This window comes from Colobus angolensis, unplaced genomic scaffold (assembly GCF_000951035.1).
Source record: "Colobus angolensis palliatus isolate OR3802 unplaced genomic scaffold, Cang.pa_1.0 Scaffold519, whole genome shotgun sequence".
Taxonomy (NCBI): Eukaryota; Metazoa; Chordata; class Mammalia; order Primates; family Cercopithecidae; genus Colobus; species Colobus angolensis.
In genome coordinates, this window is record NW_012118699.1 from 190,536 (window position 1) to 217,712 (window position 27,177).

At 39.2% G+C, this 27,177-nt stretch overlaps 1 gene segment (V, D, J or C); it reads left to right on the forward strand.

Annotated features, from left to right (window-relative positions):
• Positions 1–1,993: 1,993 nt before the first annotated feature.
• On the forward strand, positions 1,994–26,986 carry LOC105525101. The segment is given in 2 exon segments: positions 1,994–2,113; positions 26,514–26,986. Coding segments are annotated over 2 exon segments (477 nt in total).
• The last annotated feature ends 191 nt before the right edge of the window (positions 26,987–27,177 follow it).

Below are 27,177 nucleotides of genomic sequence, written 5' to 3' on the forward strand. Positions count from 1 at the left end.
TCTGCCCTTCCCAGCAGGATGCGGCTGTTTTTCCAGAGGGGAGAGAGAGGAGGTGGGAGATGAGGCTGTTATTCCTGAGAGAATGGACAGAGCTTTGGAACTATTCCTCCTTCTATCCCAGTTTCTATGAGTTCCTCCAGTGCCTGTAACACTGAGGTGTTAGTGGCTTTGCCCCAGTATGTTAATTATTTGGTAAGGTCCTGGTGGCAGGGGAGGTGGGTCTGGACGCATTTCAGCCACAGCTGCTGTTCCGCTTTCCCACACAGAAACATCTTCGGAGGGAGAGGATGGAGATTTTTGTGATGTGTCCTCAATCCTGGCAGAAAAGGTTTCAATAGCAATAGGAATCACTCAGTTGTATGTCCTCTGATAATTTAAACAATAACTTCTTTATTATACTCAACTCTAAACAATCTGAAGAATATGTCTAAGGTAACCCTGCATTCACTTACATGACATTTGCTGGCCTCTGCCCCAGATGAGGTCATATTCTCTTCCTGTTTGTTCCTGCAGGTCACCGACTTTCACAAGATGTAAGGTCCCTTGTTTGTCCTATAAACATCAATAATCTGATGTTTTAAAGAAAATGTGCTAATTTGCAGCTCAGTAAGGTTAGTTGTTGTAAAAATAATACATTTTCTTCTGGGATGCCTGCATCTCCAGGCTGAGTAGAAGCTTTATCTGTAACACTCAGGAACTGGAAATAACAAAAATGTTAAGGAGCTTTATAAATAGCAGGGGCACACTCATTAACTGGAATTCTGTTCCTCATTACAATGAACACATTCTTCACACACAACCAAATTACTGACTCTCAAGTAATTATGCTGAGCAAGAAGCCACACAAATGAAATGGAAACTGTAAGGTTTCGCTTTAAGCAAATCTTGAAAAATAGATCTGAAGTAACAAAGGTGAGGGATTGACTCAGTACGGTGAGAGACAAATGACTGGGAGGCAGGAATTGAAGGAAGCCAGGGAAACTTTTAAGTGTGGTTCATCGTTTTCTTGTTATTTGGGAAGCACAGGTGAGCACATGTGAAATTGCATTTTTTTCCTTTGGAGACATGATCTTGCTTTGTCCTCCAGGCTGGATCTCAGTGGTGAGATTATAGCTCTCTGCAGCCTCAGACCCTGGGTCTCCAGCAACCCTCCTCCCGCTGCCGTACACAGCTGGGAATACTGGTGTGTAAGACCATGCTTGGCTTCAGAGTTTATGAAAATGCACACTTTAATTAAGCAATATTTATTGCATAGCAATAATGCCTCAATAAGACTATTGCAAATAAGTGGATAATTTTTTCAATAAAGATTGATGGAAAGATAGATGCTAACATGAGAAAATGCGTGACACCCAAGAAAATGAAACTGTAGGAAATGTGCTTTTCTTTACAATTGTTAGGTAATCACAACTGTGCATACACATCACACCGTGTTCTCATTACAGAGAAGAGGTTCTACAAACCTCACTAGCTGCGACCCCCGTGTGCTGGGCTTGGTTCAGGGAGCAGTCAGGTCCAGCGGTGAGAAGCACAGGCCCAGATACTCAGGCTCACTCTGACCAAATGTGAGCTCCGGGGACATTGTACAACCCATCTGTGCTTTTGCTGGTAATTTCTCATCTGTAACATGGAAATGACGTTGCTACCACATACCATGTTTCCTCTGCATATGTAAAAATAAAAGATGATTGGCGCTAACTTTAAATAAACACAGTTTGTGTGTTTAAAACAATACCACTGTTTTAAAATAGAAATTACAAAATTGTAAGTTTCATAGGTTTTAATATTTTATCACAGAACAAACTTTCAATAAGAAACCACAATTTCCAAATGCTACCAATATCACAAATCTCCCCCAGGACACTCTCACATGCTCTGAGCCCCACTCTCTCCTCAGGTGTCTCACCCCAGAGCTTGCTATATAGTGGGAGACATGCAAATAGAGCCCTCCCTCTGCTGATGAAAAGCAGCCCAGCCCTGACCCTGCAGCTCTGGGAAAGGAGACCCAGACCTGGCATTTTCAGGTGTTTTCATTTGGTGATCAGGACGGAGCACAGAGGACGCACCATGGAGTTTGGGCTGAGCTGGGTTTTTCTTGTTGCTATTTTAAAAGGTAATTCATTGAGAACTATTGAAATTGAGTGTGAGTGGATAAGAGATAAACAGTGGATACATGTGGAAGTTTCTGACCGGGGTTTCTTCTTGTTTGCAGGTGTCCAGTGTGAGGTGCAGTTGGTGGAGTCTGGGGGAGGCTTGGTCCAGCCTGGGGGGTCCCTGAGACTCTCCTGTGCAGCCTCTGGATTCACCTTCAGTGACTACTACATGCACTGGGTCCGCCAGGCTCCAGGGAAGGGGCTGGAGTGGGTCTCACGTATTAGTAGTGGTAGCGGTGGTAGCACATGGTACCCAGACTCTGTCAAGGGCCGATTCACCATCTCCAGAGACAACGCCCAGAACACACTGTATCTGCAAATGAACAGCCTGCAAGCCGAGGACACGGCTGTGTATTACTGTGCGAGAGACACAGTGAGGGGAAGTCAGTGTGAGCCCAGACACAAACCTCCCTGCAGAAACGTTCAGGGGAAATCAGCGGCAGGGGGCGCTCAGGACCCACTGATCAGAGTCAACCCAGAGGCAGGTGCAATGGAGGCTGATTTCCTGCCAGGATGTGGGACCTCGTCTTCTCTTCACAGTTTCTCCAGTGAACCTCTCTAAGTTTAGAATTCTGTGCTTCCTAATGTCATCTCTACGTATTTTTAAAAATATCATTTAATATGAGGACCTATTCTCACATGCACCAAATGCAGATTGACGTTTACAGAGATGAAAAGGCCTCAATTATGGCCACCAGGATCAGAGTCCTGAGGAAACGCAGTGGTGCCTGGTGAGTCTTCTCCAATCAGACCCAGGACTGAAACCTCAGGGAGATCCCCTGACTAGAAGAGTCTTAATGGATGGTCTTCCATTTGTTTGTGTCCTCTTTTATTTCATTGAGCAGTGGTTTGTAGTTCTCCTTGAAGTGGTCCTTCACATCCCTTGTAAGTTGGATTCTGAGGTATTTTATTCTCTTTGAAGAAATTGTGAATGGGAGTTCATTCATGATTTGGCTCTCTGTCTGTTACTGGTGTACATAAGAATGTTTGTGATTTTTGCACATTGATTTTGTATCCTGAAAATTTGCTGAAGTTGCTTATCAGCATAAGGAGATTTTGGGCTGAGATGATGGGGTTTTCTAAATATACAGTCATGTCATCTGCAAACAGGGACAATTTGACTTCCTCTTTTCCTAATTCAATACCCTTTATTTATTTCTTCTGCCTGATTGCCCTGGCCAGAACTTCCAACGCTATGTTGAATAGGAGTGGTGAGAGAGAGCATCCCTGTCTTGTGCCAGTTTTCAAAGGGAATGCTTCCAGTTTTTGCCCATTCAGTATGATATTGGCTGTTGATTTGTCATAAATAGTTCTTATTATTTTAAGATACATTCCATCAATACCGAATTTATTGAGAGTTTTTAGCATGAAGGGCTGTTGAATTTTGTCAAAGGCCTTTTCTGCATCTATTGAAATAATCATGTGGTTTTGGTCTTTGGTTCTGTGTATATGCTGGATTACGTTTATTGATTTGCATATGTTGAACCAGCCTTGAAGACACAGCGAGGGGACGTCGTTGTGAGCCCAGACGTAAACCTCCCTGCAGGGGAGCTCAGGAAGAGCAGGAGACGCTCGAGACGCCAGGGGGCGCTCAGGACACACATCAAGGCAGGTGCAACGGGGTGGAAAGGCGCTGCGGATGGGGTTCGGCATCACCATCATATTTCACCGCTGGACACCCGCCACTGTGTTTATTCTCATGTACGTGATTCTTTGTAGCATTAGGAAATGGCATTTATAGAAATATATAACCACATGTAGGTGCATCAAGTCGTCCTCTCCACCTTACGTGGACCTTTTCCATTAAGACCCTGAGTCCCTGTATTTATTTGAGCACCTCATAAATTACGGTCAGTTATGTAGGGTCTCTAGCTCTTCATTGTCCCTTCTCCTCTCCTTCTCTCTCACTCACAAACTCACACACACACAGAATTCTACAACTTCAGTTACCTGATGTGTTGAAATCAATTGATTAAAGTGCCGTTTTTCCAGCTTACCTGCTGTTCATATTACTGTAAGAATAAGAACGTTATGTTTCTCAACTGTGTACTTTCCTAAGATAATAACACTTTTAAAAATAATAGCCACATACTGAAAGCAATCCAAATATCAATCAGCAGCTTCATTAGTAAACACTTAATTAGTAAACACATTGTAGTAAATTCATTCTCTGGAAAAACAGTCACTGTTACAATCAGGTACCGCTGACTACACTCAAGAGCAAGGGTAAATTCACAAGTATGTATGGTGAATAAAATAAGACAAACAAATACAAGTACATACACACTATTACACTTTTATAAATTCTATGAAATGAAAAGTAGTCTAATCTTACATAAAGAAAACCAGCAGTTGACTCTGGACGTGGTGTGAGAAGGGGAGGTTGGGAAGCAGGAATTATAGGAAAACAAAAGGAAACATTGAGCGTAGTTGAGTTTCTTCTATGTTGAGAAAGGTGATGGTTGTGTCACTATTTGTCAAATTGCACACATCATGGGATGGGTATTATTTGTTAATTTCACCTCATTAAAATATTACAAATTGAAACACATATAATTTGGTAGAAAATGAGGTAGACAGAGATGAATAAAATATCGCAGAAATGGAAAAAAAATCACAGAACAATGGCATAAGAACCTCACTCATCAGGCCGGGCACGGTGGTTCGTGCCTGATAATTCCAGCACTTTGGGAGGCCGAGATGGGTGGATTACAAGGTGAGGAGATCTAGACCATCCTGGGTAACATGGTGAAACCCTATCTCTACTAAAAAAAAAAAAAAAAAAGAGCCAGGCGTGGTGGCGGCTCCTGTAGTCCCAGCTACTCAGGAAGCTGAGGCAGGAGAATGGCGTGAACCTGGGAGGCAGAGCTTACAGTGAGCCGAGATCGTGCAACTGCACTCCAGCCTGGGTGACAGAGTGAGACTCTGCCAAAAATAAATAAATAAATAATAAATAAAACTTCACTCTTCAAATTTAAGAAATTTTAAATTTATCAACACAGAATTAAATATTTCATTAAATATATATGAGAAATCAAATATAGGTATGAATAAACCCTAAGGCCACCTATATTCTGAGGAAAACACTAGAATACAATAAAATGATGTCATGATTTCATTACACAATGGGAATTAATCAAACCACACCAGGCATGTCCAGCTGTGTCCTGGGGTTGGTTCAGGGAACAGGTGTGTCCTGGGGTTAGGAGCTATGGCACCAAGCTCACAGCATTTGTTCTAGTTGACACCATACAAAGGCCAAGAGATCACAACTAAAATGTAGTGTGGATATCACATCTGTGGGTGCAGCACAGTCCCCAGTATGAATATGGAAAGGTTAATTAACAATTGGGGTGTCTGCTGAGAGTAGAACTGGTGTCTTAGGAATGTCCAAAATGGCTTGATCGAGCAAGAAAGGAGACTGGCTCGGGGTTGCTCTAGTGGTTTGGTGGTGGAGGCAGAGTGAGGGTTCTCTCTCACAGAAAGAAATTTAGGGTGTATGGACCTCTAAATGGCATCAAATGAGGGAGTTCCTGTGATTCACAGCTAGATTCACCTTGTCTGGGAAAGAAAAGAGATGATGAATCAATGAGCATTACATTATCAGCAGTTAGACATCAGAACAATAGTCTGATAACTTGTTCTATGTAGCAACTATAAAAATCGTGAATAAAAAGAAAAGATCAGTGTCCAATATGGGTGGATAACAACCAGGTCTACAAAAAAACGAGAAGACTGGTTATAAGAATAAGTAAAACATAATAAAAAAGGAAGAGGAAAATGAGGAGAACAAGGTGAAAGGCGCGGGGCCGTGGATTATGCAAGAGTCCTGTTCCAATGTCTTTTGTGGTGACTTTTCACTACCTAAAATCATCCACGTATTCTGAATGTCTTAGATGAACTCTCTGCTAATACTCAGTTTAATATCTACTATTTGAGTAGCCTTACAATTGTGTAAAATTCTTAGTTATTATTATTATTATTATTATTATTATTATTATTAGAGATAGGCTCTCACTCTGTCACACAGGTTGGAGTGCAGTGGCACAATCACAGCTCGCTGTAACCTTGAACTTCTGGCTCACACAATCCTTCTGTCTCAGCTTCCTGAGTATCTAGGACTAGAGGGGTGCACCACCAAACCCAGCTGATTTTTTTTAAAAAGTTCTTTCATAGAAATGGGGTCTCTCTATGTTGCCCAGGATGGTCTCGAACTCTTAGTCTCATGTGATTCCCCTGGTTTTATGTCTCAAAGCAGTGGAATTATAGGCATGAGCCACCACATCTGGTCTGAAGAGATTGTTTAGTTGCAAATTATCAACCTAAGAATGGACTCCCTGAATGTTTTCTGCAGTATTTCGGTTAACCGTGCCTGACAAGATTTATTCCAATATGTCTCAACAGCAGAGACTTTTCCTGATGCTTCTTCCAGTAGATGTAATTTAATGGTTGAAAATCACAAAATACAGTTCAAAGATGACACAAAAAGGTAACCTTAAACTTTTGATGACTGGAGTCAGTATAAGACAAAAATTACTTTCAATATTGTGTAACACACGTATGCAACAGGACAAAGGTGAGCAAAGAGGGTAAAATTTCTAAATGTATGAACCTTCCAGCTCCCGGGTCATAGGGCAGTAGCTGATGGGTCCTGAGGGAGGGACCGTAATGCCATATGCTAGTGGGACAACTCTTGGCCAACAGAGTTTCCATATTTTATTAAAGTTTTATGATCTTTTAATTTAAAGATGCCATTGTTTCCACACATCCAGAATATTGTGAGTGGCATTGATTCTGTGTGATATGAAAAACGCCAGTGCCTTCCATGTTTAGATAATGTTACACACCAGGTCAAGACTGAGTGTTTGGTGAAATGATGCACCATAACATTGTTCCAGGTTCCATGCTATTTTTTTTTAATTTCTCTTTGTTTCCATTTGGTTTCAAATTTATATGTCAGGTCTCTAGCATGTAGGAATTCCTTAAAAAGTGTCTTTTCTTGTGGTCTGTTTTGACGGGTCTTCCAGAAGATTCAAAAACTTCCTCTGCCTGCAGCACATTTTAGAATTCTGTGCTACTGTAGAATATCTGTATTTAATTCTGGTCTTTGGCTAATTTACAATTTCTAATAAGTGCAATAACTTCTGCCTTCTCGGCTGATTTTGCAACAGGTAGAGGAATATATCCTAAATGAAAATTTGTACTAGTAATATAAATTATTATTTCATAACCAACACTTTTATTATTTAAGTGCTAGTCATTAAGAAACAAGTGCATTCAAATGTTTTATTTAACTGACAATTTCTCAATTGGTGAAGGGCATTAGACTAAAGAGTCCACATCCCTAGGTCCATATTCTTTGGTCCGTATTCCTAGGAAGGCATTGTGACACTGAGTCTGGGCGTGACCTCGCGAGTGTTCTGACCCTCCTCCAGATGAGATGCTGGTCTGTGTGTCCTTGCCCCTTCCCCTGGGATAGAATCCTCCTGTTTTCCCTAGGTGCTCCCTCCCACAGCTCCAGTGTTCTCCATTGGTATCATCACCATCCACAACTGCTGCCCTGCCTTGCAGTTTAAGGCTCTGATTCCATAAGAATGACAGGGGAGCTGCTTCTCAATAGATCTTTGGTGGGGACGTCTGTTCCCATCTCAATTCCTGAGGGGTTGAACCAGTGCCCTCATGATTCTGGTTTCAGTGGCTTGCCTCTGCAGAGGAAATAATTAGTTTGGTAGTGGCAATGAGGGAGTTGGGTCTGAATACATTTTAGAAATGTGGGCTCTTGTTCTCTCCCAGACAGATACTTCAGGAAAGGAAGATTTTTGTCACTGTCCTCTTTCTTAGGGGAAGGGATTCAAGAGGATAGAATAGCTCTTCAGTATGTGGTCCCTTAACATTTCATTCTACAATATGCTTACCACACTCAGTTTCAAGCAATCCAATATATATTTGTACTTTTTTTCTTGGAGTAGTCTATATTTTATATTCCAGACTCTACCTTGCTGGCTTACAAGCTCAACAAGAACTTGCTTCACCATAAACTTCAGATTTGTTTTTTCTTGTGAAATTTTAATTATCAGAAGTATTAAAGACCATTTGCATAATTCCAACTTCTATGGTTATCTGTTATTGTTGATTCAATTGCAAAAACATAAGAAAAATATATTTCTTTTCTATTTACATTTCCAAGCATAATAGCAGATTTTTCGGTAAGACCCAGAACAATAAAAAATTAAATGTTGTTCAATAAACACATTGTTGTTCAAAAAAAAAATTTTTTTTAAAGTTGTTCAAAAAAACAATAAAAAAATTAAATGCTTCATAGAAAAACAAATTATGGTAAATTTGTTTGCTAGAATACTACCCAGTATTTATAACAAATAAATATCTGATATACCCAAATATAGGGTAAAAGGTCTAATTATTTGTGTTATGTAAAATAAGTCAAACAAATTAGAATACACACTGTTATTTCGTTTTTATAAATTCTGATAAATAAGATGAATCTGCAGCAATTTTCCAGGGAAATGGTAGAAGAAAGGAAAGGAAAAGGAGGAAGAATATAAAAGAACAAAAGGAAATGTTGAGAATTCTCTTGTCCACCTTGATAAGGATGATGATTACATCATATTTATTAATTGTACACTTTAAATATGTGAAAGTTTATTATCTGTAAACTAAAACTAATAAAATTTTTACAAGCAAACAAATGGAAATTCAGACAAGGAAGGAGTGATAGAAAGACAGAAAAAAATGTATATCAAATTTCAGAAATACTTAAGAATTTATCTGCCTGAACCCTAGTTCTCACCATATTTGTGGGTGAATGCCAGAATGCAGCAAAATCACACATGCTCTCACTACAGAAAGTGGGTTCTACAAACTGCACTAGGCACCTGCAGCTCTGTCCTGGAGTTGGTTCAGGGGGTAATCGTGGCCAGTGATGAGGAGCACAGCCTCAGATACCTGGGCTTACTCATCCCAGACAGGAGCTCTTAGGCACATATTTAGCTCCTTTTCCATGTGTGGTTTACTTCCACATCTGTACGTGGAGAAACCATTGACTCTGACAAAATGTAATTTACACAAGTACATAAAAAGAAGTTAGGGTGATCAGTTCAAAGTGTTTATCACAGCAAAATTTTTATAATAAGACAACATCTTTTCCAAATACCATCATTGTCACTAAACTCCTGCAAGGCACAGTCATCTTATCTGGACCTGTCTTCTCCTCAGGCGCCCCACCCCAGAGCTTACTATATAGTAGGAGACATGCAAATAGGGTCCTCCCTCTGCTGATGAAAACCAGCCCAGCCCCGACTCTGCAGCTTTCGGAGAGGAGCCCCAGCGCTGGGATTCCCAGGAGCTTCCCCTTCGTGATCAGCACTGAACACAGACCACCAGCCATGGAGTTTGGGCTGAGCTGGGTTTTCCTTCTTGTTGCTATTTTAAAAGGTAATTCAAAGTTATCTCAATAACTAGAGATGTTGAGTGTGAGTGGATATGAGAGAAACAGTGGATATGTGTGGCAGTTTCTGACCTTGGTGTCTCTGTGTTCGCAGGTGTCCAGTGTGAGGTGCAGCTGGTGGAGTCTGGGGGAGGCTTGGTCCAGCCTGAGGGGTCCCTGAGACTCTCCTGTGCAGCCTCTGGATTCACCTTCAGTGACTACGACATGAACTGGGTCCGCCAGGCTCCAGGGAAGGGGCTGGAGTGGGTTGGCCGTATTAAAAACAAAGCTAACAGTTACACGACAGAATACGCCGCGTCTGTGAAAGGAAGATTCACCATCTCAAGGGATGATTCAAAGAACACACTGTACCTGCAAATGAGCAGCCTGAAAACCGAGGACACGGCCGTGTATTACTGTGCTAGAGACACAGTGAGGCGAGGTCAGTGCGAGCCCAGACACAAACCTCCCTGCAGGGGCGCGCGGGGCCACCAGGGGGCGCTCGGGACCCACTGAGGACGGGACAGGTCCCAGGAGCAGGTGCAGGGGGAGGTTTCCTTTGTCCTCAGCTGGAGAAGTCAGGTTTGTATTTGCAAAACTCCAGCATTCTTGGCTGTGATATTTTGTTACTTGTATTTATAGTGAACATATAATCATTACTATTTAAATTTTATCATTTATTAAAGTTATATATTTTAAATATATACTTTCAAGAAATAAATAGTTGTAATTATTTGCCCCGATTCTTCCAGAGTTTTATTAACATTTGCTGGCATCAGCAACCACATAACTATAGGGATATAAATTTATACCCATAGAAAGATGTATAGGCCGGTGTGGTGGCTCACGCTTGTAGTCTCAGCTACTTGGGAAACTGAGGCAGGAGAATTGCTTGAACCTGGGAGGAGGAGTTTGCAGTGAGCTGTGATTGTGCCACTGCACTCTAGCCTGGGCGACAGAGTTAGACTCCATCTCAGAAAAAGAAAAGAAAAGGAAGAAAAAAAATAAAAGAAAAGAACAGAAAAGAAAAGAAAATAAGAAAAGAAAACGTACACCTATGCATGTGTGTGTAGGCATTCATATTAAATATTACAGTAAAATAATTCTGAAAATATGTCCTAAAGAATCAAACTTAAGGATGAAAAAACTGTAAATTATTAGAGTAATACATAATTTATTTCAGGTGTTTTTAATTGTTTACACGAGTTGATTTCTGTTTGTTTATTTAAAAGTGGCATATTGGTCATTTCAAAAGAGCTAAGAGTAAATTTCAAATATTGTTGTCACAATAAATGATAAGTATTTGAGGTGACGAATGATAATTATCTTAATTATTTCTTAATTATCTTAGTTATTTCATATTGTATTCACAAATCATAACATTGCTTCTTACCTTGTAAATACAAACAACCATAATTTATGAATTTAAAATAAATTTTATTTTAACTTTTTAAATTTATCCCAGATTATTATCTTTTCTTATCTTCCAGATCTCATTGGATCATCTTAAGGGCCCACCCACACCCCTGTCTCCTGAAGGCTTCTGGGAGTGGCTGCTGGATGGGCAGAAGCGGATGCCCCATGTGAGTCCACATGACCTGGAGCCTCCTTCTCCGTGGATTAGGCCATTTCCTTGGGATCACAGGGCTCTTCACTATCTTCACCCAGTGCTGTAAGAAAGAAGTTACGTCACACTTCAATTCATCACGCCTTACTTTACTTTTCTAAAACAAGATGAAGGTGATAATGTTAATAATAAATGCACCACAACCAAATGGGATGAGTCCTATTCCATGGGACAGAGTTTCTTATCAGGACTTTAAATTAAAACTCTTTTTCTTCCCAGTTTCAGATATGTCTTTATCAGGAGTTTGAAAACAGACTAATACATGAGCAAATGATGCAAACAGATACTTCTCAAAAGAATACATACAAGTGGCCAGCAAATATAGTTTTAAAATGTTTAGCATCAGTAATCATCAGAGAAATGCAAATAGAAAAATGTTCTGATTTCTGTCACTATAGGTCCATTTTTCTTGTTTTGAATTTCATGTAAATGGAATCAAACAAATACAAAATGAATTATATATTTTCAATTTCTTTATAGATGAGATACTAATATCTCCATATTAAAAAATTAACCCTCTAAGTCATCTCTTAAAATTATTTTTTCTAAGGACTCAAATTAATCTATGATACAATTACACATTTCAGATGTAACAGCTGGGCCAACATTGAGAATATATTAACACTTAAAACATGTGCTTGCCAAATATTGTTATTTTCCTGTTGGCTGTCCCCTGTTATGATTTTACACTACATATCAGCAATTTATTGTGATAAAACAGGTTGAAATATTACATCAACTTTTTATTAACTTGGTATTACTAATAATACAAAATGTTTCACATATTTTAGGCATGTTTTAATTATCTGTGAGTTTTATCTTTATACATTTATCATTTTAATATGTCACCTTTATCTTTAATATTTCCAATAATTTTGTATAACTGAATGCATTTTAATAATTATTGTGATAATCACATTTACATTTTATATTTGAATTTTCATATACATTTTATGGATATTTCAATTTCATTATAAAATATTTTCCTACAATTGTCTCTTTCCTATTTTTGTTAAAGTTAACTTAAAAATGCATAGATCTTCAATGTACAATTTGAGGGTTTCTGACAAATGTGTGCACAAATAAATAATTATTTGCTTACTTTTTAGTGTATACCCAGTAGTGGGATTGCTGGGTAAAACGATATCTCTGTTTTAAGTTTTTGAGAAATCTCCAGTCTGCATTCCAAAGTGGAAAGACTAATTCACATTCCCATCAACAGTATAAGTGTTCTCTTTTCTCCACAGCCCCACCAGCATCTGCTGTTTTTGACTTTGTAGTGACAGCCATTCTAAGTGGTGTGTGGCTGCACAGCTACACTCATCTCATCTTTGGTAAAGCTGATGAAAACAGGAATGAGGAAAGGACTCCCTGTTCAATAAATGGTGCTGGGACAACTGGCTAGCTATATGATGGAGATTGAAGCTGGACATCTACTTTCAACATATGTAAAATTAACTCAAAATTGATTAACAATTTAAACGTAAGACCTCAAACCATAAAAATCCTTGAAGACAACCCAAGAAATACTCTTCTCAATACCAGCTTTGACAAAGAATTTTTGGCTAAGTATCCAAAAGCAATTGCGACAAAAACAAAAATATACAAACGGGACCTAATTAACTAAGGAGTTTCTGTTCATCAAAACAAACAAAAAAGCAATCAAACAAAATTATCAGCAGAGTAATCAGACAACCTACAGAATGTGAGAAGATATTCACAAAGGTTGCATCCAACCAAGTCCTAATATCCAGACTCTATAGGATATTAAAACAAATCAAGAAGCAAAAACAAAAAACCCCATTAAAAATGGGCTGATACGGCTTGTCTGTGTCCCCACCCAAATCTAGACTTGAATTTTATCTCCCAGAATTCCCACATGTTTTAGGAGGGACCCAGGGGGTGGTAATTGAATCATGCAAGCCCGTCTTTTCCATGCTATTCTCATGATAGTGAATAAGTCTCATGAAAGCTGATGGATTTATCAGTGGATCCCGTGTCTGCTTCTTCCTCATTTTCTCTTGCCACCGCCAGGCAAAGAGTGCTTTTCACCTCCCACCATGATTCTGAGGCTGCCCCAGCCATGTGAAACTGTAAGTCAAATTAAAACTCTTTTTCTTCCCAGTTTCAGATATGTCTTTATCAGGGGTTTGAAAATGGACTAATACATGGGCAAATGACACAAACAGACACTTCTCAAAAGAATACATACAAGTGGCCAGCAAATATATTTTTTAAATGATTAGCATCACTAATCATCAGAGAAATGAATTTTTCTTTTTGAAAAATGTTCTGATTTCTGTCACCATAGGTCCATTTTTCTTGTTTTGAACTTCATATAAATGGAATCTAATATTATAGATCATTCTTTGGAAGGGGCTACTTTTGTTATTCATGAGATTCATTCATGTAATTTCATCTATCAAGGCTTTCTCATACACATATAAGTACTCATACACATATAGATATTTTGTATCTGAATCTCTCCTTCACATTAATAAATGACAGTTTATTAGGTAAATAAATCAGTTCATTAAGTGAATAAGTGACAATATGTGTATCTATTTTCCTGTCGATGGAATTTAAATTTGTTTCCAACATAATAATGAACAAATCTGTTATAAATATATTTGTACAAGTTCTCCTGCTTATATTCTCACATTTTTATTGATAAAATATGTAGAAATATAAATATGCATTATAACTTTTCAGCTTTATGGAGCTGTAACTGACAAAATTGTATGTATTTAAGGTACATCACTTGATGTATTGATATACTTGGGGAAATGCACATCATGATCAAGGTAATTGGCACGCCTATCATCTCAGAGAGTTATTATTTTATGCCTTTTTTGCTGTGTGTGTGATAAGAAAACCTAAAATCTACTCTTCTGGCGAAAGATATGTTTATAATACAATATTCATTTTCACAGTAGCATTGCTGTAGGTTTCATTTGTAGAACTCCTCGGCCTATGTATCAGGCCGTTCTCACACTCCTGTAAAGAACTACCTGAGACTGGGAAACTTATGAAGAAAAGCAGTTTAGTTGACTCAGAGTTCCACTGGCTTAACAGGAAGCATTACTGGAAGGCATCAGGAAACGTACAGTCATCATGGAAACTGAAGGGGAAGCAAGGATCCTCTTCACATGCTGGAAGGGGAGAGAGAGAGAAAGAGCAAGGGATGATGTGCCACACTTTTAAACCATGAGATCTTGTGAGAACTGTATTACAAGGACAGCAAAGGGGAAGTTTGCCCTCATGATCCAATCACTCCCCCTCAGGCCCCTCCTATAATACTCGAGGATTAAAATTTGACATGAGATCTGAGTGGAAGCACAGAGCCAAACCATATCATTCTACCCCGGGCCCCTCACACATCTCATGTCCTTCTCACATTGCAAAATAAAATTATACCTTCTCAACAGTCTCCCATTCTTAACTAATTTCAGCATTAACACAAAAATCTACAGTCTGAAGTCTCCTCTTAGACAAGGTAAGTTTCTTCCACCCATAAACATGTAAAATCACAAACAAGTTAGTTAATTCCAAGATAAAATGGGGCACTGGATAAATGTTTCCATTCCAAATGGGAGAAATTGGCCACAATAACGGGGCTACATGTCCCCATGCAAGTCCAAACCCCAGCAGGGCAGTCATCAAATCGTAAAGCACCAAGATAATTTCCTTTTAGTCCACGTCTCACTTTCACGACACACTGATGCAAGAGGTGGGCTCCCAAGGCCTGGGAAGCTCCACCCTTGTGGCCCTGCAGGGTAGAGTCCCCATGGCTGCTCAGAGTCTGCCATTGAGTTCCTATGGCTTTTCCAGGCACACTGTGTAAGTTTTTGGTGGTCCTCTTCTCACACATCCATTAGGCAGTGCCCCAGTGGGGACTCTGTGTAGGGGATCCGATACCATATTTTCCTTCTACACTGGCCTATTAGAGGTACTCCATTAAGGCTCAGCCCCTGCATAAGACTTCTGCCTAAATATCCAGACATTTTTCATACACGATCGGAAACCTAGCAGGAGGTCCCCAAACCTCAGCTATTGCCTTATGTGCACCAGTAGGCTCAACACCACGTGGAAGCAACCAAAGCTTAGAGCTTGCACCCTCTGAAGCAATGGCCTGAGCTTTAACTTGGCCCCTTTTAGCTCTGGGTGGCCAGGAGAGATAGGGATGCAAGGTGCCATGTCCCGAGGCTGCACAGAGCAGTGGGTTCCTGGGCCTGGACAATGAAACCATTTTTCTCTCCTGGGCTTCTAGACCTGTGGTGGGAGGGGCTGCCACAAAGATCTCTGGAATCTCCTGGAGACATTTTTCCCACTGGTTTTGTCATTACTTTGCAAATTTCTGCATCCAGCCTGAATTTCTCCCCAGAAACTGAGTTTTTCTTGTCTACCACATGGTCAGTCTGCAATTTTTTTTCAACCTTTTATGCTCTGCTTCCATTTTAAACATAAGTTCTAATTTCAGATCATCTTTTGTGAATGCATATGACTTATGTTTTCAGAAACAGCCAAGTCAAATCTTGAATGCTTTGCTGCTTAGAAATTTCTTCTGCCAGATACATTAAATCAACTCTCTCTAGTTCAACATTTCACATATACCTAGGGTAGAGGCAAAATGCCACTAGTCTTTTTGCTAATGTGTAGGAAGTGTGACCTTTACTCCAGTTCACAAGAAGTCCTTCATCTTCATCTGAGACCACCTCAGACTGGATTTTATTATCCATATCACCATCAGCATTTTGGGCAAAACCATTCAACAAGCCTCTTCAAAGTTTCAAACTTTTCCACATTTTCCTGTCTTCTTGTGAGTCCTCCAAGCTTTTCCAACCTCTACCCATTACCCAGTTACAAAGTCACTTTCACATTTTCAGGTATCTTAATAGCAGTACCCCACTCCTGGCACAAATTTTCTGTATTAGTCCATTTTCACACTGCTATAAAGAACTACCTGAGACTGGGAAATTTATGAAGAGACTTAGTTGACTCACAGTTCTGGAGGCTAGACAGGAAGCATTACTGGGAGGCATCAGGAAACAGAGTGATGGCAGAAGGTGAAGGGGAAGGAAGAACCTTCTTCACATGGTGGTAGGAGAGAGAGAGCATGTGAGCCGGGAGGTGTCACACTTTTAAACCATCAGATCTCTTGAAAATTTTATCACGAGAACAGCAAAGAGGAAGACCAACCTATGACCCAATTACATTATATTAGGTCCTTCCTTCAACACGTAGAGATTATAATTTGACATGAGATTTGAGTGGGAACACGGAGCCAAACCATTTCAACCTGCATAACTGAAAGCTTTTCCCCATTGACCAAACTCACCCAATTTGTTCCTCCTCCCAGCCCCTGGGAACTACTATTCTACTCTGCTTCCGAAAGCTGGAATATTTTGGATTCTACGTATAAATGAGGCCACGCAACATTTGTCTTTCTGCGTCTGGCTTGTTCTACCTAGCATAATGTTCTCTACGTTGTTGCTAATGTAATAAATTCCTTGTTTTTAAAGGGTGACTAATAATCTTATGTACCTCTAAGCCACATTTTATCTGTTCATTTATAGATGGACATTGACTTATTTTCCCTATCAAGACTATTATGAGTAATCTCACAATGAACATATATTTGACACACTCACTTTATTTTCTCTAGATGTACACTCAGAAGTGGATATACTCTATGTTCAATTCATTGAGTAGTCTTCATGTTGTTTTTTATAATGGCTGTACTAATTTACATTTTCTTCCAAACCATGCACAAATCACTCTGTACCACATTTTCAGGTCTATGTTTAAGTCTTAAATACATTTTTAGCTGATTTCTATGTATTGTGTGAAGTGAGGTCCATTTTTTTCTTCTGCATGTGGATGCCCAGTTTTCACACCACTTGTTGAAGAGACGGTCCTTTCTCTAGTGTGTGTTCTTTGCAATACAGCAAAGACCAGATTATTGGAAAGAAATGGGTTGATTTCCAGGTTGTCTATAATGTTCCATTGGTTTATATGTCGGTTTAAATGTCAGCACCATGTTTTATGATTTATATAGATTTGATTTTGAAACTATAGAATATAATATATTCAGCTTTCTTATTTTTGCCCAAAATTACTTTGGTTATTTGAAGACTTTTTATTTTTGTATCAATTGAAGCATTAAAAAAAATGGCGTGGAGATTATTTGTTTATTTTCTTAGTACATAATAGATAAACATATTTTATGGGAACATGTAATATATTGATATATTTATAAATGTGTAAGTTCAGATCAGGTTTGGCATATCTATCACAATAAACTTGTATCTTTTAATGTGAGGCAAGTTTGAATGACGCCTTTCTAGCTATTTTAATGTGTACATTAGATTACTGTTAACTATAGTCACCTTATTGATCTATCAAACAATTAGGTTTTATTTCTTCTATATAACTGTATATCTGTATTCAGTAATCGACCTCTCTTTATCCCCTTCTGTCTTGTATCCATCCAGGCTTCTGGTAACCAACAATCTGCTCTGTAACTTCAGGAGACCCAGTTTTCTTAGTTTTGAAGTTTTAACATCAAATAAGAAGTTTCAATATTTATCTTTCATTGCTTGGCTTATTTAACTTAATATAATGACGTCCAGTTCCATTCACATTTTTGCAAATCGCAGGATGTCGTGTCTTATGGCGGAATAATATTCTATTGCATACACAGATTACATTTTCTGTATCCATGTGTCCACCTGCAGACACTGAGGTTGCTTTCATAGCTGGGCTATTGTGAGTAGTGCTGCAAAGAACATGGAAGTGCAAATGTCAGGCCAACAAAGAGAATAAATAATTTTCACAAGAGGAGAAACTGCTGGATATCAGTGTTGGGTTTGGGGTCATAGGCACATCTGTACTGAGTGAGAAACCATGAAGTCAAGGGAGGAGTTTAGAACTTGCTCAAGTGAAGCATCAGCATATTTCTCCAAGGCACCTATTGTCACCAAATCACAAGGGTGATGAATTTTTGAATGTCATTAAATACGATTTCCCAGTAAGTAATCATGTTTCTGTGAAATTCAGTTAAAATGCCACAGGTGTGTCCAGATCACTCATGCACAAATACAGAAAATTTGCTTTTGCATTTGTGGCTATCTAGAGACAGAGTGCATTGAGACTTCAGCAGGTTACAGAGATCTGTTTAAGTTTGGGATCCCAAAGGAGAGTGCCTCTTAGTGAAGCTAGTATACAAATTAAGTAGGTCAAAATTCCCTCTGTGGGAGTAGCATTCCAGTTGTGTGGAATTTTTAATTCCTTATTTAGTTGTAAAACATAATCCCAAGAACTGACTCCACAGAATTTTACTGCTGTGTTGATAAAAATATTCAATAAGCTTCCTTCCACTGTTTCAAGGGAAGTTATTTTCTATTTTTTCCAATATATACATTTTTTTTTTCTGGCTAACAATAGTAAAAAGGCTGTTAAAAAGACATACTGGAATGGCAGCTTTAATCTGTTGGTGACAGGAGTGAGCATAATACATGAATCTCTTTGAGTATCCTGCCTTATCCAAATACAATATGGCAAGAGCTAGTATTGGAGGTGAAATCTCTAAATGCATTTTTTTCTATCTACCAAGTCTTTGGGCAATAACAGATACGTCCTTGAGGCAGAGGATGACCGTAATGCCACAGTCCTAGTAGGATTACACGCCTCCAAGGGAGTTCAAGGGTTTCTTAAAATTGTGATAATTTTAATGTAAGAATGTCATTATTTTAAACTTATGTGGAAGATTGTGGGAGGTTATAACAATGCTGAACTTTAGTATCAGCCCTGCCTCACAGAATCATTTTATAATAGTTCCTTTCATGGGTGTGCTTCACTCAGTTCATGCACAGCCTGGAAGGTCACAGGCTAAAATCACACAACATAGAAGTTTTTAATCAACGGAAAGGGCCATAGGCTTTTATCAAGGAATTATTGGAAGACATGGAGAACACAGATAGATGACAAATAAAATACATTTACACCCCCTCTGGGGCGGAAACTGAGGAAAGCCGACCTAAGTCTGTTCACAGGGCCCTGCGGCTTGGTTTCTGTCTAGGTCCCAATGTTAGGGTTCTTCCAGGATTTTCTGGCTAGCTGATCACACCTCATCAATAATTAACCTTTGCTGTCTTTTCTAAGTTTCCCCAAAGTGTGTATTTAATCTGATAACCAATTTGTCTACAAAATGTAGAGGCCAAAATACCACAAACATTCATTCATAATAATCCGGCACAAATTAAGCAAAGTCAATAACTGGATGTTTTCATTCATTTTTGCTTAAAATCAGGGGTAAGCACTGATATTTTTGATAACATCTGTGACTCTCTCCGCAGTTTTCTCTTCTGAGGATATGATCTGGTGTGGCAGTTTTCTTAGCTTCAGTGTTACCTCTTTTTGCATTGACTTCCACCTTTATATTTGCCAGGAATCTGGGATGTAAGAGTGCTTCTAAGTTCCCTAACTTGCTCATTTTGGTGAGTGTTCCAGAATATGTGAGACGCTCTTTTGTTTACAAAGCATCCCGAAGTTATGCACTGCCCTAAAACCTGTGTAGTTCCTACGTTGACAAATTGGAAATTCTAATAAATACAATCACTTCTGCCACCTGGGCTGATTTTACATCATATAGAGGACTATATTCTAAATGAAAGCTTACAGCAATTTTACAGTCATTAACCTAGAGTTTTACTTTTGAGGCACAACTCATAACAAATAATATTAGCTCGAGGTTCTCGGTGGAAGTGTCTAAATGTCTTGGGTGTCCACGGTCTTCCCTATTAACATGAAGCCTCTGTGAGCACAGTCATAGTTTCCAGCCATGCTTCTCCCTGTCTCACTATCACCACAAACTAACTATGGCCTCACCTGGAACTAGGGTTAATTTTCAAATAGTTTATTTTTTAATCTTTATGCCTTTAGATTATTATGTGAGGCTATTTCAGTAGAAAAATAAAAAGAGCATTTGAACTGACTAAACAACACAGAAAATCCCTAATCAAATGCAAATCCTAGACGTGAGAGGCTCCAGGCCTCGAAATGCAACAGTTCATGTATGCAGGTAGTTTCTTTGCCCTACTTTACACCGATACAGCCAGCACGTGTCACACACAGATCACACAGATGTAAGGGTCACACACAGATGTGAAAATTGGTGGGAATAGGGGAGGAGATGATTCTGCAATTCTCCTCTGAAGGACCATGAAACCCTGGACAGACCATCTCCCCGGTCTCCATGACTGCACCACGTGCCCACATGCACACTCATCCCCGATAGGATAAGATGACTCCATTGATAAGGCTGAGCTTTTTAAGATATAAGTTACTAGAGACTGACATTGAGGTTTCAATAACTAATTTTCATAACCTAAATTTAATTATGCCCACACTGTTACCTCTTTCTTCCTTGAAAAACTGCTTGCTGTGATTGAGTTTTAGGAAGATTCCCAATGTTCACAACCGAGCTTCCAAGAGCATATTGAGAGCAGAAACTGAATGAGGGCAGAGAAACCCGTCTTTACTGTATTCACCACTAAATTCAAGTAAACTCAGCCCTGCCTTTGATGACTGCTGCTTCTCTGCAGAGGTCAGGTTTCTACTTCTCACAATTCCAATGCAGATGCTCCCTCTTCTCAAATGTTGGCCTCCACTGGCTGTAACGTCACACTCTGTTCTTAACTTGTTCTCTGAACCATTGTATGAGGGTGGTGACGAGCCATTAAGTGGACATTTTGTATCTTCTCAACATGAATCCCATAGGCTGTCATGAATTATTCTTCTGGTCATGGTAACTGCATTTTCTTGGCCTGTTCATTACTAGTAATATTCAAAGCCATTTCATTTAAATCTTTGATGTTTCATTTTTTTGTTGCGTTGACACTTTCTCTTCTACCGAGTCTTCCCACTAGCATTATGACATGAGCTAATACCCAGGCTCAATTTTCATTAGTAATAACCATATATATCAAAATCTATACATTCTTTTCACAGCAGACATAATTTTCTCTTTTCTGGGGATGAACACACACTGCTGAACTGCTCCACTTTAAGAATATATGGACAATTATGACATTTTCATTTACTTGAGTAATAAGTTATATCATCCTCTCTTCAAATTCTTTACTCCCAGAAGACCTGGACAAACTCTTTTGCATCTGTTCAAACCATAAACTCAGAACCACATGGTGAGTAAAGCTCACCTGGTTCTGGAATTGGGTACATCTGTTCCCCTCCAGTGTCCCACAGCACCTCAGCCAGCTGTCCAGGTTCTATCAAGAAAGTTTTACCTGCACAGTAAAGGAAACAATTGAGTGTAGAGAGAGCCTACAGATGATAGACAATATTTAAAACTATTCATATGACAAGGGATTACTGTCAAGCACATAAAATAAACTCAACTCAACTGCAAATAATAATGGGTGAATAACATGAATAAACATCTCTCAAAAGAAGACATGCAAAGGGTAGGTAGATAGATAGATAGATAGATAGATAGATAGATAGATAGATAGATAGATAGATAGATAGATATGTTAGTATATATACATATATCTATTGCTAGAAATCTCTAATATTCAGGAAAATGCAAATTCACAATAAGGTGTCTCTTCATCCTTATCTTTGCTAGAAAGTTAGAAATGCAAAACTAACTAAATAAATAAATAAGTAAGCAAGTAAGTAAGTAACAGAAGCTGGCCAGGATGCATAGAAAGGGAAACTGTTATAGGCCACTGGTGGAAATATAAATTAGTACAGCCATCATGGGAAAAAATAGAACCACCATATAATTCAGCATTCCAACTGCTGAGTATATATCTATTTAAGTAATTAAAAGAAAAAACTAATATTGAAGAGACACATGTACACCCATGTTTATTGCAGCACTAATCAAAATAGCTTAGATATGAAATCAATATATGTACCCATCAACAATGAACGGATAAATAAAATGTGACATATTTACACAACGGAATATTATTCAGTTTTAAAAATGAAATCCTGCTACTTGAAGAAAAATGGATGGAACTGGACACCATTATGTTGAGTGAAACAAGACAGACACAGAAAAAATATATACTGCCCTTCTCAGTGTTATGTGGAAATTTCAAAAAGTTGATTTTCTAGAAGTAAATAGGAGAGTAGTGGTTATGAGATGCCGGGAATGGAAGGAGACTGAGAGATAAGAAGTGGTTTGTTAACAAATGCACAATTACAGGTAGACAGGAGGGATACACTCTAGTGTTCTTCAGTGCAGTAGGATGACTACAGTTAACAATATATCATACATTTTATGTTTACAAGCAGTCAGAAGAGAGGATTTTGTATGCTACCAACACAAAGAAACGTTAGTGTCTGAATTCATGAATTTGCTCATTGTTCTGACTTGTTCATACCACATGGTACACATGTATTGAAATATCACACTGTACCCTGTAAATATAAACAGCTATTATGTGCCAACTTAAAAAAATCCCTTTAAGTAAAAAGGATTTTATTGGCATGTATTACAAAAGCTTAACACAGAGCCAGGAAAAAATACCATTTTTATTTGAAATAGTAAATTTCCTAACAACATAGTGACATTCATTTGCACCAAAATGTTTATTTGATCATGGTAAGCCTAGACAGACTTACCCATAGACTAATATATTTTAATTTCAGACTTCTACTTAATACTGTAAATGCAAATAATTTTAAAACAACTAAGTAAAAAAAATAATGAAGTTGACAAATGTGAGCGTGGTGTGTGATGTGTGAGCTTCTTCTTGTGCACGGTGGGTGTGCGGCGTGTGTGTCTGTGTCTGCTTCTGTTTACTCTGCTTCGGGTTCTCCGTGATTCTCAGATCTGTAGTTCAGTGTCTTTCACAAAATTTGGACCATTCTTAGCCTTTTTTTTTTTCAAGTACTTTCTCTGTATTTATAAATTCTCCTTTTCAGATTTAAAGTATACATAAAGTATACTTTTTGATATTAATGTTTAGTTTCTTTCCTCACTCTGTTTTCCTTTGCAATTTACTTTGTGAAATATCTAGTGACATTTTAAGTTCATGGTTTCACTTAAAAGCTGAGCCAGCTCTACTGAGGAAGGTGCCCAAGCTTGCTGAATGTTTATACTGCATTGCTTCTGATTTCGTTTGCATTTCCTTTTGATTCCTTCTTAGCGTTTTCATCTCTCAGTTCCCTGTCTAGTCCTGCATTACGTCCACAGTTTCTTTAAGAGATTCTTACATATACTTATAGTTCGTTTACATATCTTATTTAATTAAATAGTTATAATATCTGTATCATTTACAAATCTCATGCTGATCATTCGTTTATCACAACTTTGGTATTTCTCATTAATATATGTAATCATTGTTGACAGCCACACATGTTGGGTTGGACAGTTGATATTGGCTTACTGTTTGATTTTATGCATTTTCTGCCTGTATTTGACCACACTTTATCTTTGCCAGACCTTTATTGTGGATGAGTCTGTGAAACTTATCAGAGTTACATTTGAAATTTTGCAGTGGACGTCAGAGTTAAAGTATTTTCTTCTGTGTCCACCAGAGACTTCAGATCCTCCAGTGATAATGTTGTTTTTCTTTCCTGTTTGGCTTTGCCTCTTCACCTCATTTCTTCCTCCAGAGAATCATGTTCAGCTCCCTAGGGTGGATTAAAATGTTATTTAACTGACAATTGTGAAATTGGTGGAAAGCAATAGAATAAAGGGAGATTTTCTGACATTTCATGGGTTCATATTGTGATCCTGAGTCTGGGTTTGAGCTTTCCAGTGTTTCTGAATTTCCTCCAGATGAGATGTTGGTCTGTGTGTTCTTGTTCTTTTTCCTCAGGTAGAGTCCTCTTGTTTTCCCCAGTTGTTGCCTCCCACAGCTCCAGTGTTCTGTTGTGGTGTTATCACATTCGGGATTTGCTGACCTGACCTGCAGATTAAGACTCTGATAAATAAGAAAGAGAGGAGAGGTAGTTCTCAGTAGAATTTAGGTGAAGAACTCATTTCCCATCTCAGTTCCTGAGGGGTTGCAACAGTGCCCTTAAGACACTGGTTTTGGTGGCTTGCCCTGCAGAGTAATTTCTTAGTTCTGCCATGGGGATGCTGGAGGTGGGTCTGAATGCTTTTCAGAAGTGTGGGCTATTTTTCTCTCCCAGACACACGTGTTGGGACAGAAAGGTTTTTGTGACTGTCTGCATTTTTGGAAAAAGGAAATCAAGAGGATAGGAAAACTCTTCAGTCTGTGGTCCCTTAGAAATTCACACTACAACACATTTTCCACCCTTGACTTCAAGCAATCCATTGTACACGTGTGTTTATATCTTGTAAGAGACGACATTTTGAACGCCATACTCTGCTTCAGTTCAGCTCATACCCTACCTTTCTCACCCTCTGCAAAACTTTCCTCTCTCTTGATTCCACACTTGATGTTTACCTTAAAACTTCAAGTATCTCATACATATGTAACAAACCTGCACGTTATGCACATGTACCCTAGAACTTAAAGTATAATAAAAAAAAAAATAAAAAAAAAACTTCAAGTATCTCAAGTGTTTTTTAAAAAAATTGGCCCCTTGCGGTGGCTTATGCCTGTAATCCCAGCACTTTGTGAGGTTGAGGCAGGTAGATCACCTGAGGTCAGGAGTTCGAGACCAGCCTGGCCAACATGGTGAAACCCTCTACTAAAAATATATTTAAAAAATTAGGCTGATGTGGTGGCGGGCACCTGTAATCCCAGATACTTGGGAGGCTGAATCAGGAGAATCGCTTGAATCCAGGAGGCAGAGTTTGCAGTTCGTGCCATTGCACTCCAGCCTGGGTGACAGACTGAGACTCCATCTCAAAGAAAAAAAGAAAAAAGAATTGCAAAATTCCAGCTTCTCTGTTTATCTGTTATTGTTGATGTCATTGTTGTAAAAAAATAAGTAACTGTATTAGTCATCTGTGTCCATTTCCAGGTTGTGCAGCAGATTTTTTAGTAAGACCCAGAGTAATAAAAGAATGCAAATATTGTTACGCTGCTTACTAGAGAAACAAATTATGATAAACGTGTTCACTGGAATACTACCCGTCATTTATAATAAGTTAATGCCTGAGACACAGAACAACCACATAAAACATCTAAGTATTTATGTTGAGTAAAATAAGCCAAACAAATAAGAAAAAATACTATGTTACTCCCCTTTTATAAATTCTGATAAATAAAAATTTATCTAAAGTAGTATAAAGAAGATCAGTAGTTGCCAGGGAAAATGCTAGAAGAAGGGAAGGGGAGAGGAGGAGGAATATAACAGAACAAGAGGAAATGTTGAGAAGAATTCATTCGTCAATTTTCTTGATAACGATTACTTATATCATGTTTATTAATTGGACATTTTAAATATGTGAAGTTTATTATCTTTAGATTAAGGCTCATAAAATGTATTACAAGCCAACACATTGAAACTTAAGGAAGGAGTAATAGAAAGACAGAAAAATATGTTAAATATCAGAAGTACCTGAAAATTAATGTGCCTGAATCCTAATTCTCCCCATATTTTCAGGTGAGTGCTGGAGTGCGGCAACATCACACACGCTCTTATTACAGAAAGTGGGTTCTCAAACCACACCGGGCACATCCAGCTTTGTACTGAAGTTGGTTTAGGGAGCAGTCAGAGCCAGTGATGAGGAGCACAGGGCCAGATACTGGGCTTCATGCATCCCAGACAGGAGCTCCTAGATGCATACAGAGTCCCCTCCATGTGTGGGCTCACTTCCACATCTGTAAATGGAGAAAATATTGACTCCTACAGAACATAATTTACACGAATACTTAAATATGAAATAGGGTGATCAGGGCAAAGTGTTTATCACAGCACAATTTCATAACAAGGCGGCATATTTTCCAAATTCCATCATTATCTGCAAACTTCTCAGGGCACCGTCTTCTGATCTGGGTACAGCCTGCTCCTCAAGAGTCCCGCCCGAGGGCTCGTTATATAGTAGGAGACATGCAAGTAGGGCCCTCCTTCTACTGATGAAAACCAGCCGAACCCTGACCCTGCAGCTCTGAGAGAGGAACCTTAGCCTTGGGATTCCAAGGCATTTCCACAGGGTGATCAGCACTGAACGCAGAGGACTCACCATGGTGCTGGGGCTGAGCTGGATTTTCCTTGTTGCTATTTTAGGAGGTGACTCATGGAAAACTAGAGATATTAAGTGAATGTGCATATGAGTGTGAGAAACAGTGGCTATGTGTGGCAGTTTCTGACCGGGGTGTCTCTGTGTTTGCAGGTGTCCAGTGTGAGGTGCAGCTGGCGGAGTCTGGGGGAGGCTTGGTCCAGCCTGGGGGGTCCCTGAGACTCTCCTGTGCAGCCTCTGGATTCACCTTCAGTAGCTATGAAATGCACTGGGTCCGCCAGGCTCCAGGGAAGGGGCTGGAGTGGGTCTCAGTTATTGGTGGTGATAGTAGTTACATACACTACGCAGACTCCGTGAAGGGCCAATTCACCATCTCCAGAGACAACGCCAAGAACTCACTGTCTCTGCAAATGAACAACCTGAGAGCCGAGGACACAGCCGTGTATTACTGTGCGAGAGACACGGTGCGGGGAGGTCAGTGTGAGCCCAGACACAAACCTCCCTGCAGGGGTCCCCAGGACCACCAGGGGGCGCCCGGACACTGTGCTCGGGGCTGTCTCCAGGGCAGGAGCCGGTGCTGCTAAGGGCTGACTTCCTGTCATGGTCTGGGCCTATCTCATTGTCAAATTTCCCCAGGGAACTTCTCCGGATTTACAGTTCTGTATTAACAGTTCATGTCTCTAAATGCAAAACATTTTTTTTCCTTTTTGTTTCTGTTTTTTTTGTTGTTGTTGTTGTTGTTGTTTTTTCAGGACACACAGAAGCCACAGTGTTACTTACTTTGGGGGCAGAAATAAGCCTTTCATGGTCAACAGGA